Here is a 12,605-nt window from a genome sequence, read left to right on the forward strand (position 1 = left end):
GACAAGCAAGCTCAGAGAGCACCAAAGAGCCCCCCCCCCCCCCCGGCAGTCTCCTTAAACTAGGCTCCTCGGAACTGGGTTTCACAGGGTTTGACTCTGTCCAAAGGATTCAGAAATAAAACTTCTAGCAAACGTGTCTGGGAGAGAAACTTAGCTAGTTTAAGGACTGCCCCCCCCCCCCTAAAGAGGGAAGCGGTTGGTGGTACCTTCGCTCCCTTCCTCCCCCCACGCCCCGGGTGCTCCTCCTTTTTGGGGGAGGTGACTTGTTGAATTTAAAACCTGAAGGGCGAACTTCACACCTGGCGCTCTTTCCTCAAGCAGGCGCGTCGGGACAGGGGCATCGGGCGGGGGGGTGAGGTGTCCCAAGCCAGGAAAGAGGCGGAGCGCCTCGTTGGCTTCCGTTCCGCTCCTCCTCGGCTTGGATTTGGAGCGAGAGGCTCCCATTCTCTCTTTCTCAGAGCGACGGCACCGACGACGACGAGGAGGAGGAGGAGAAGGAGGAGGGGGCTCCGGGGAGTGCCCGCCTCCTTCGCTGCCGAGCGCGGTGCACACGGGGCATGGAGCCTGCCTGAGCCAGTCCGCGGGCAGCTGCTGCTGCAGCACAACATGGAGGCGGCAGCGCCGCCGCCGCCGCCGCCGCTTTTGGTCCTGTTCCTGATCGCCGCCTCGCTACTTCGGTGCAACTTGGGGTCTGCCACGGGTAGGTTTCTGGGGCCGCTTCTCGCCCTTCCCGCCCCCTTGCCGGCTGTTCCGATCCCGCGCTTCGGGGAGAGGGAGCCCTTTTGTTGTGGAGATGGAAAAGTTCTTTGCAACTCGGGGAATGGGAGCGGGGGAGAAGGCGTGCGTGCGTGCGTGGGGGCCCCGCGAGGGCGAGCAGAGTGGGCGGCAGGGGAAGCGCCGTGGCTGGGACCGTGCGTTGCGGCGGGAAGAGGGGCGCAAGGCTGCGGGTGGGGTGGCTGTAGCCCTGCCGAGTCAAAGCTTCGGCCGCCTTCTCTAGGAGAGACGGTGCAAGGGGGAAGGACGGCCGTACTTCATGTCAGCCTAGGAGAGAAGGAGACCGACCGACCGACCCGTTCCCGATCGGGCAGAGGGGGAAAAGGAAGGAAGCTCCTTGGTTAGGTCTCCTCCAAAGCTTAAGTTCTGAACTAAAAGTGGAGGGCGTTTCCGTGCCTCGGTCAACGTAGCATTTCGGGGCGCCTGCCTCCCTCCCCCCCAGGAAAGGATTCCCTCGGCCTTTTTGCGTCACGGGGCTCCCGAGCTCAGCCTGTGCCTCGAGAGCCAGACAAAAGTGTTACTTTCCTAGCGCTTTGAGGCCCTGGGCCGCGGAGATTTCCCAGGAGTTCGGAGGAGCGGGTGTCGGGTGTCGATCCCGGGCTAAATCAAAACTTTTTGGCATCGGCTTTGGCGGAGGGGGTTGGGAAAAGAGCAGATCTAATTTCCTTTTATTTTAATAGTTGTAACCGGGGCGGTGGGGGGGGAGAGAAGCGGGGAGGGGGAGAGAAGAGAGACTTGCCTGACTTGTGAAACGTAACACTTGGCAAAACAGACTTCTGGGAAGAGTTTTGTCTGTCTGGGGGTTTACCCAGACAAAACTACAGTGAACATTTGTTCCCTTCCTTGACTAGAGGGAGTGATCAGACAATCACGTACATTCCCATATGCCGTTCGGATAAAATTTGAATAAAATTCATTTTATTCATATTTTAAGAAGGAGTTTCTGGCTTGATTTTGCTGAAATGTGCTTGGCTAGTATGTGGCCCCGATCTGTTCGATCATTAATCTTGAATGTATAAATAAAGAGTCCTCCCTCCTTAATAGGCTACTCTGTGTGTGTTCTTATTATGAACATTTGCGTTGATGCAAGAGGTACAGGAAGATTTGAGGAAAGAAGCCAGAACGGTGTGTTTCCTTATGGGATCTTCCACATCAATAAGGATATAGGGTGCTTTTCTTCTTTATTTTGTAGCTGGTATTCCATGTGCTGAGAAATCATACATTTTGTTTTGTAGTCCATTTTGTTTATAAAGTCTCTTGTGTTCTTGTAGCAATCCCCAGCACTACCACAAAAGGAGTGTTATGATATTATAGTTTGTCACATAGTCAGCCAGATGTTTAGATTGGATTTGGTGTTTTTATCCACCTTTTGAGATGTACTCAAGGACCTGGAATATGGAGATGTTGTTCTACTTTGTTAAAAGTTTTTATTATCTGTTAACAACAATTTGAAGTCACAGCTACCAGTTCTTTATCTAATGCTGGCCTCAAATCCTTCTCAAGAACCTACCCTATTGTGATGTATCAACAGATCAAGCAGTGTGACCTTTTGCAATTCATGGGTGGAATTTTTTTTCAATGTGCTGATGTTCTAAGTACTATCCAAGATTTTTTTGGTATGGCATCCTGTGTGTCAATAACCATTAGGACTATCACAGCTGCTTTGTGCCATGATTTTTCAATCTTGATTTTTCAATCTTGAGCTTTGTGATATTCTCCAATTCTTTGTCTTCTATTCTGCTATCTCCTCTTATTGCCACATCAGTTATCCACATTTTCTTTTCAACAGCAGTTAAATCTGGTGTGGTTATGACCCAAGACTTTATCAGTTTGTGTTCAGAAATCCCACAATATTTTAATGTGCTTGTTCTTGAGCACTGATGTTTTATTACTGGTTCATGATATTTTTTTACAAATGTTCTTCTAGTGAATAATTAGGGTGACTGTGTTACATTGTTTATACTCAGTTTGTGCAATCTTCTTGCAGGAGCTTGAGTATATGATCTACTGTTTTTCTTTGCACCATCTGTACTTTTAATAATTTGTTTTCCCCCCAATTCTGGCCTTGATTGCATTAAGCAACCAAAATGAAGCCTTCAGTTTCTTTTTAAAAAATGTTTCAGTTGTAAGCCATTGCCAGCTTTTATCTTTATCCTCTTTCCCAGGGGTGTCCAAGCATGGCTGGCTGGGAAATTCTGGGAGTTGAAGTCCACAAGTCTTAAAGTTCTCAAGTTTGGACACCCCTGCTCTTTCCCCTTGCTCTTTTAGAGAAATAGATTGTGTCTGTGTGTAAGTCGCCCAACTCGAGTAGATTCTGACAATTATACAGTAATTCAGAGGCTGCTACAAAAAGGGAATTAACTGTCTTTTTTGCTTCTTACTTGTACTATTACTTGCAGGAAAAAATATTTTTATATATAAAAACCTCTCAAATAGCCTAGCGTTTGTCTTCAGTTTAGCAGTCCTCAGCAAACTGAAGTTTTGACATACTAATGAATGTTAATTGTTGTAATTTTTCAATTAGTTGGAGAAATATACTTGTGGCTAATAATGCAGTCTCTTAGAGTAGTTATTACTGGAATTCCCCCTTTTCTTGAAATTATCTTTACTTTCCAGAATTGCTATCTAATAGGGGAGCTCTAACCAGTTTTTCCAAAGGCTATTGTGTTTTGTTTGGGGATGTGATTTGTTTTAGATATACAATAACATCTGTGTGCAGCTTTAATTGTAAATAAAATAAATCATTCACACACTTGATAATTAGCAGTGGGGGGGGGTCAATTTTCCAGTAGAGTTTTAAGTCAATTGATCCATCAGTTTGTTCCAGTGTTAAGAAAAAGGTGGTTATTGTGCTTTTTAAAATGTTCCTTAGAGAGAATCATAGTTAGGCCAATGAGTCCATCTCCTTAAGTCAGTGCAGAAATCCAAGTGAAAATATCCCAAAGGCATAGTTGTTTAGCCTCTGATTGAATGTGTTCAATGAAGAACAGCTCATCACCTCTCTGGGAGTCTAGTTTCTCTTGGCAGAATCTGCTTTTCTTAAAACTTAAACTTAACAATTATTTAAACCTTAAAAATTTTGAGGTGTAATGTTATTTAACCTAAATGATTATTTCTCATCTTTATGGTGTCATATGTACATCAAAATAAGCCCAAATGGGCATTCTTCTCTGACACCTAATTTAAATGTTTTATTTATTAAAAGTGGACCCTGCACTTGGGAAAAACACAGGAAGAAAAAATATATGTTATAAAAACGAAGGGTGTAACTGCTTTGTATTGCTACATGGGCCAAAGTCATTTTAGCTTGCATCAATGTATCCAGTAGGGGTGTATAGTTTCTATATTTGGTAACAATTCAGTTAATGTATATTTTGAGCAATCAAAGAAGGAATTTCCTTGAGGTAAAAATGCTTATACATAAAATATACACTAAATGCAGCCAAGCAGAGAAATTCATCTTGGCTTTTAAGTAAGAAAATGTTAGTCCCAGCTATTTGTTTTAGTTAAACAATATATAGTTAGTATATATATATATATTCTTTCTTTCTGTAGTGTTTGGCATAAGAACTTTACAATCCTAAAAACTCATTTTCGTCTTTAGTTACAGCGTACTAAAGCGTACTCAGCATTTTGTTTGGAAATTGGGCAGCATGTCAGAAAAATATTACTATTTTTCCCAATTAGATTTATTTATATGCAACAAGTTACAATGTATACCTTTTTAGGTGGAGAGTAAAAAAATGGATTCTGTTTTTCCAGAATATTTGTGTATCTTATACTGACCATAACTACAGGTAGTCCTTGATTTACAGCAACAGTTCATTTAGTGACCTTTCAAAATTAAAAGAGCACTTAAAAGTGACTTATGACTGTTTTTCACATGGTGACATGATCAAAATCCAGATGCTTCACAACTGTCTCATATTTAAGGCTATTATGATGTCCCAGGCTTATGCGATCACCTTTTGTGACCTTCTGACAAGCAAAATAAACAGGGAAGCCTGATTCACTTAACAACTGTGGCAAGAATGGCAAGAAAGGCTGTTAAATGGGACAAGTCACTTAACCATCTCGCTTAACAACAGAAAGGTGGGCTCAATTGTGGTCATAGGTCTAGGACTACCTGTATTAGCAGTATCTACTTACAGAAAAATGTTTGGTACATATCTATATTTCTCTTTAAGATAAACCTATTCCAGTGATTAAACTTTCATACAGGATTTTTAATAATTGTCCTAATTGGTAATATCTAATAGTTTTCTGTTTTATAGAGTAATTTAAATCAAGGCTGTAATATTTTTTAAATAGCCAGGAAAACATCTCAATTATAAAAGTTTGAATCTGCTTTTGTTTTTCTTTATATTGTACATTTAACACACACACTCTCTCTCTCTCTCTCTAATGGTTTTAAATAGAACCTTGATACTTGGGAAGATGTTCAATCAGCAGGAGTTGAAACTGTGTTTCTTTCAGAAATTATTTTTCACTGACTGTCCTTCCTCTTGTGGTCTTCCATTGTATTCTGATGGAATTCTCATCATCTAGATCAGCGGTGTCAAACTCCTATCATGATGTACCATCACGTGATGTATCGGGACTCCCCCCCCTTCCGCTAAAGCTAAACCAAGTGTGGCCAGTGCGTGACACATCCATCCTAAGGCCCAGGAGTTTGACTTGATCTAGATAGATAGAGATTTGGAACTTCAGGAGAAGGAGATATGAGAAAAATCTGGGGTTCCTCGGTTTTGAACCTCTGATGGATATGTCAGTAAAAGGATGCACATTGGTATAAAGTTGATAATACTAAATAATGTGTGCTATTTCAGGACTCAACTGCCAGATGACTGCTTAGTTTAAAAAAATTATCATGAGAATAAGGGTCTGCTAGTCTTAACAGGTATGTATTGCTTCCATTATTGGAGTTGGTATGCATCACAATACCACTTGTTGGAGATTATAAGTAGAAGGCGCTGCTGCACTTAATGCATTATTTGTAAGTTTCCTGCAGGCATTTATTGATTTGTGTGGGAAAGGAATGCTAAACTAAATAGGCTTTTGATCTGAACACATATTCACATATTCTTAACCAAATCTCCTAATCTTACACAGAATAACAGAGTCGAAAGGGACCGTGAAGGTCATTTAGTCTAGTCGCTGCTCAAGCAGGGGACCCCGGCCTATACCATTTCTGAAAAGTGGCTGGCCTGTCTCTTCTTGAAAGCCTCCAGTGATGTTTTGAAGATCAGGAAAAAAAAGTTTGAACAAAGTAAAGAAAGGGTGTGCAAGTCTTACAGCTGGATTCCTGACATAATCTGAAGATGTTTTGTAAAACAGTGTTGAGCAGATTTATATATTATGAATCAGTTGAAGTTTGTGTAATTGAATGTGACTCAAATGTCACTCAATTTAATCCATTTAATTCATGCATATTTTTAAATGCAGCTCATGTAAGGCAAACCAATGTGTGGATGATGCTCAGTTTTTTATGTCAGTCTCTGATGATGCCTTGAAACCCTTTTTCTTGGGTACTTGAAACTGATTTTAAAATGATAGGTAAAAATAAGCTTTAGCAATAAGACCAAGTGGCTTTTCAATGATGTACCTTCTATAGTTTTTACAATGAGAATTGCCATTGTTACAAAATGTGATCACGTGATGTCCCATTTTATGACTGTATTGCTTAGCGATGGAAATTCTGGTCCCAGTTACTGTAGTTAAGTAAGGATTACCTTTACTTAATTTGTTCCTGAAGAAAGAAACTACATTTCTGAATATGTTGATTGTTAATAGATTAAGACAGTGTAAGTACTAATTACCTTGTCTCTAAAGCCTAGAAAGGATAGACTGGGAAAGTTGTGGTTTAATGTAATTGGGTTTCTCAAAAGAGAGAATTTATGCCTTTAAAAAAAGAATAATTTTTGCATTAGCTTCATTTAAGACACGAATCTTCAATCTGATTCTGAAAAATACCTTGAAGCTCTCACTGATTGTGCCCTTGGGCTTTTCTTGGATCCCATTCCCATCACAAGAAACAGGATGTTGTCAGCCATGGTAGTAGTAGGGAACTCCTGGTAATAAAATATTTATTGACTATTCAGAAAAATGTGGAAATCCACCTGAAAGTCCGAACTCATGGTTTGATGTACAAAGATGTCACATTTGGGAGGTGAATTTAATTTCTTTCCTGTTCTTAATTTAATTGGCTATGTTTGCGTAACACAGAAAACATAAACAATGAATAATGACCCACAGTGGCTAAGATGGAAGCAAACAAATCACTTTATCTTGTTGTTTAAAACCATTAGGCTTTTTGTTTAGCATATTGTATGAACTATTTCTAGCATGTTCTGTGAACAAAGCTAAATGTGAGATCATAGAGAATGTTTTAATGTCCAATTGACTCATTTTCTGGATAATAAATAGTGGCTAATAATAGTTTCAATGTAGGCATTTTTACTTGTGATCCCTCATTGTATAAAACAAATGATAATTTGTTGAAATCTATATGTGAATCTATAGCAAAATCAGTTGAAGTTTGTTTTTCTAGTCTGTTTCACTGAAGGAAAACCAAATGCTATGCTGCTTACTAACCATTTCCCCATCCCACCCCCATCCAGTTGTATGTGATTCCTCAAAACTGCAAGGACAAGTCCCTGCAGTTTTCTTGGCAAGGTTTTTCAAAAGTGTGGTTTTCCATTATCTCCTTCCTAGGGCTGAGAGAGACTGACTGGCTTAAGGTCACCTAACTGGCTTTGTGCCCAAGGCAGGACTAGAACTCATAATCTCTCTATTTCTAGCCTTTATCAATCCTCTAAACTGGTTCACATACTAACCAGTTAATTTTTAAATCATCTGACAATTTCCTGAACTTTACTCTTTTAACAGTGTTATTTTGTAGCAGAACATATGCTGCATATGAATCATTATACAGATATAAAATTTCAATTTTGTTTGGCATGTTCGAAAAATGTAATACTCAGGCTAAAGAAAATAAATTATATACACACAAGTTGATTTCAGTTTTTAAATGTCTTGTATTAATGTGGATGCTTAGTCAGTGCTGTGTTTGTATTATGTGCATATGTATTTTAATTTGCTCACTCTCCCTCCTTTTTTCATTTACACACGGGCTGTCAAACTCGCGGCCCGTGGGCTGGATGCATCATGTGCTGGTCACGCCCATGCCCAGTTTAGTGAAGGGGGGAAAGTCCCAATACATCACATGATGCTGTGACAACGCGAGATTGACACCCCTGCTTTACACCATGCATCTGGCTGTCTAGGTATAAAATAAAACACTCAGCTCCTGCTTTCTAAAGTTATATGTACTATATGTGAATCACAAGTTCAGAGATGTATTTGAAGATTATTGATACCTTAGTTCTGTGATGGCGAACCTATGGCACACGTGCCAGAGGTTGCACACAGCGCCCTCTCTGTAGGCATGCGAGCCCTCACCCCAGCTCAGCTCTGCTGTGCATGTGTATGCGCCTCCTGCCGGCCAGTTGGTTTTGGGGTCTCTGCTGCACATGCACATGGGGTGGGGCACATGCAGGGGGGGCCAGGTGCGCATGCGAGGGGGCCATGCATGCATTGCGTTTTGGGGGTTCGGGCATGCTTTGGGCACTCGGTCTGGAAAATATTAGCCATCACTGCCTTAGCTTATGAAGACAAGGAGCTTGAATGTTATTAATTCTTGGCTGTTTCTTTTGCTTTGAAAAAGTACATGGTTGGAAAAATTTAAAGTTCAGAAATAGACTTCATAAATCAGCTGAGCTGGCTAATATATAAATTTCATCATAGTTCAGAATTATGAATATGAGCCAAAATTTTATTTGAGCTTCCATTGTTCTTATACATAGGCAGACTATCTGAAGTAATTAATGAAAGCGAGCATCTTTATGGTTTAAATTTGGTTTATTCTCACCAATGTTACACAACTGAAGTTAATGTAGAACTTGAATAAAACTGCTTTTAGTCTGAAGCGGAAGCCTTTGGTGTGCATGGAGAATGCTAGACATGATCATGTAACCTATATGCATGTTATCTATATGCATGTTATCTATATGCAACCTATATGCATGTTATCTATATGCAAGAATTGTGAAAAGAAGTGTGTCTTGGCATTATCCATAAACCACACCTTTGAGAAGACAATAACATGTGGCTCAGCTGAAATAACACATTTATCTCTATACAGGAGCCCTACAGTGTCACACGTACAGAAAAATAGTTTTCAGCTGGTTCAGATGCCACTTTCAGTACAATCACCATTTCATATACTCTCTCATACAAATATTAAAAGGTAATTTGTGCTGAGTTCCTATATAAATTTGAGCAATGTATGCAAATAAGGTATACTCTGAACTCTAAGATCTTTATTAAGGTAGGCAACTTTATGCCCTTCATATGGTCCGGACTTTAGCTCCTATTAACATCAGTCAGCGTAGCCAACAAACAGCAAGGCATTGAAAAAATTGTAATAAAATCTGGAAGATACCCTATGCATAGACTGGCATTCTCCCTAAAAGATTGTAACTAATTCCTTTAGAGTTACAAATACTTGTTCCTGCCTACTTATAAAACATGAGAAGTCCTTCAAAAGCTATAGCTGTGACTAATTGAAAACTTTTGATTATCACAATTGGGAATTTCTGGGCTTCTACAAGCAGTTTTGGTTCAGGTGTTGCCCGCAGTCTTCCAATGTCTTGGGTGTAGTTCCTAAATCTCATCTAAATATTGCTATTGAATTGTTAACTGAAATGCAGCAGAAACCAAATATAACATCAAATACATGCAGAATAATCATGGTGACTATATTTGGTTCCCCACGCAACTGTTTTTGTCCTGGCCCAACTCATTTTTGGAGTAAAATGCCCAATGTGCTGTTCATTTATGGTGTTTGAAAGAATTGCACTGGTTCAGCATAAAATAACTACACTGTTCTCTCAAAAATTACATTTTTTTCTTTTGATTTGTAAAAATAAAAGGCATGTTAAAATTGATTGCTCATTCAGCTTCAGCTTCAGCTAGCTTTATATACCTGTGCTTCTATATTGTATGAAAACCTGTTTACATTTAAGTCACTTCACCTGACATTAAAAGGAGAGAAGAAAACAAATGTATAAGTAATTCTGTATTAGGTGAATCTCTCATAGTTCCAGTGTATTTGAATTTTGCTGTATCAAACTTAACTTTAGATCTAATTAAATGTAACTTGAACAAATATTATAGTATTTGAACAAATAGGTTTTAAGGGAGTTTTGAGCACTCTTATGCCGCATTGCACGGATATTGAAAAAAGAGATATTTGGTGAACAGAGCAAATATGGGGGTTAGCATCTAAACACAAGTTGCAATTTACAGAAATGAGACCGTTTTCCTATATATGATTTGTAGTTCTTTTCTCAGTATCCTTGTGATGGTATGCAAACATTGTTTCATGAATAGAAGGGAACTTGTGAATACAAGTCAGTGTCTTTCGGTATTTAAAGGTTTGCTGGGCTTAAATGGCATGAGTTATATTGAACAACAGCCATATCTGGGTGTTATTATTTAAGCTGCATTTAGTGAGGTATAAGAAGAGTAGAGGAAATAGGTCCTTTATACTGTATAGTTCAGCAGAAGTTACATGCTCCAGTCTCTGGAAGCGGCTCCGTGTAACTTAACACATTGAGGTTGTATGATTTCTCCTTCTCTCATACCTGTCTTTTCATCCTTTGACAGTCAGCCCAGGAGTTGCTGAATTGGTTGATCTCATAGGATTGGTAGCACTCCAGTTGTTGATGCATATTTAGGGTTTTAATATCTTAAAACTTGCATATATTACATGGCAAATTTGGATATTGCCCAGTGTCTGATTTAAGCATATTTTTAATTTAAGATTTCAGTGATTAATGCACCAGTGTGTAAGTTAATAAGATGGTGCATTTAGATTGAATGCTTAAAGCAAGGTACACTTGTTAGTTGTGGGGCTGCAACTCTCTTGTGCCCTTTGTTTAACAAAGAAAAAGAAAAAAGAAAGCCTACTGTATGGGCAGATATATAACACAGATTAGTAATAAGAATGTATAAAACCCCTCAACAATTAAAAGTATTCAAGGAAGGCTACTCTGCAATTTGCAGTCCTTTCCAAAGCTCGTAATATTTGGAAGAATACTATTTTTATCTCTCTCTCGCTATTGCTGCTGAGCAAGTTATTTCAATCTGGAAGGGGTAACTACTATATGCTGATCAGTCTCACAATCCTTCATCTAGAGCAGGAGTGTCAAACTCGCAGTGTCACATTGTTGTCACGTGAACTGACTCCCCCTCTTCACTAAAATAGGGATGGGCATGGTCAGGACATGATACATCTGACCCGCGGGCCGCGAGTTTGACACTTCTGATCTAGAAGTTGCTTTTCCAGCTGTACTTTCTGGAATGATCATATGACCATTAGTGCATGACAAGCAATGACTCGTTTTCAACCCCCCCCCCCCAATATGTTTTGATGGGCCCTTAAAGTTAGATAGAATGCTGGTGTTCATACATAAACCTTTTGACCATAAACTTGGTGACCTTTTGAGAGCTGCATGCAACGAAATTTCATTTTAATGTATGCTGATTATTGTACATTCAGAATGACAATAAAGTTATTCCATTCCATTCCCCCATTTCAAGCAATCAATAATTGCATGAATTGTATGAAAGCTGTTGGGAAAGTTTGCTGTGCTCCATCCACCTACTTTCGCCTTTACATTGATAGAGGAAGTGTCTGAAATAAAACAATGTTTAATTTATAAAAAATATGAATATAAAATGTAATTATAAATATAATTCTAAAAATATAATTAAAAAAAATAAAAAAACAATTTTGTTGGCTAGTCATATTATTTCACAGTATTGGGAATCTTCTCTAGTCCCATAGAGTGTTATAACCATGTTTAGCCATATGCAGTCTCACATGATCTTTGTTTCTTCAGAGTTAGAACAAGTATTCTTGTCTCCTATCTGTTAATAATGACAGCATGCTTGTCATACTTTTCATACAACTGTAAATGGAACTTTTGAATTTTGACAATTCAGTCATAGAGACATTAGAGGGAGGAGCTTGAATAATATTCTGTGGGCTGTGTTTGGAATTAGAACTGGCTAAAACCATTGTCTTATTTCACCTGTCCAGCCACTTCCAGAAGAATCCGAAAGCTCACGTTCGTAAGTGCAGCACTTCCTCAATCAAAGTTCAAATACATGTAAAAAAAAAATCCCGGGAGGAAGGAGAACTGATTCCAGTGCAGTCACATTTGATTCTTTTATTTTCTACCTTATAATGGCGCTGCAGCAGCCTTCCTCAGCTGGAGTGCTTTCTAATCTTCAGTTGAGTAGGACAACACAATTTGGAGAACTTGAGATTAAAGCGTAATGCTGATATGAATGGGTTGGTGCATAAATAAACACTCAGGTTCGCCTGCATGTGTCAAACTTGTGCATGAGGAAGTCTCGGTCTATCCCATGGTTTTTAAAATAACGTCTTTCAGTCTGCTGTGAGCCTGATGGTGGTTATGGTGCTGGGGAGTGGTTATAATTCTTTTAATTAAAATAACCACATAGGCAAACCTAAGGAGAAACCTGTTAAGCAGCATTAGTAGATATGAGAAGGCTGCAGACACCTTAAACAGTCCTGGGACTAGCTCCTGTTTCCTTAAATGACAAACACCTGAACAGCCTGTTTTGAAGCTGGAGTGGGGGAGCTTGGACAATTCAGCAAAGAAATCATTTTGTAGTGGTTTAAAAATAGAGGTTTTCAACCTGGTTTCATTGGCAGTTTTTGCAAAACCATAAATGTA

General features: G+C 39.4%; 1 protein-coding gene across 1 annotated transcript in view; it reads left to right on the forward strand.

Annotated features, from left to right (window-relative positions):
• The first annotated feature begins 348 nt into the window (after positions 1-348).
• LRP5 (LDL receptor related protein 5) overlaps positions 349-12,605 on the forward strand; it is a 136,073-nt gene continuing 123,816 nt past the window's right edge. The window contains exon 1 of the mRNA XM_081939649.1: positions 349-700. Coding sequence (XP_081795775.1) covers positions 607-700 — 94 coding nt within the window. The 5' untranslated portion in view covers positions 349-606. The remainder of the gene's footprint in view (positions 701-12,605) is intronic.

The sequence above is a fragment of the Natrix helvetica genome (genome assembly GCF_964273705.1).
Source record: "Natrix helvetica genome assembly, chromosome: 1".
NCBI classification, from domain to species: Eukaryota; Metazoa; Chordata; class Lepidosauria; order Squamata; family Natricidae; genus Natrix; species Natrix helvetica.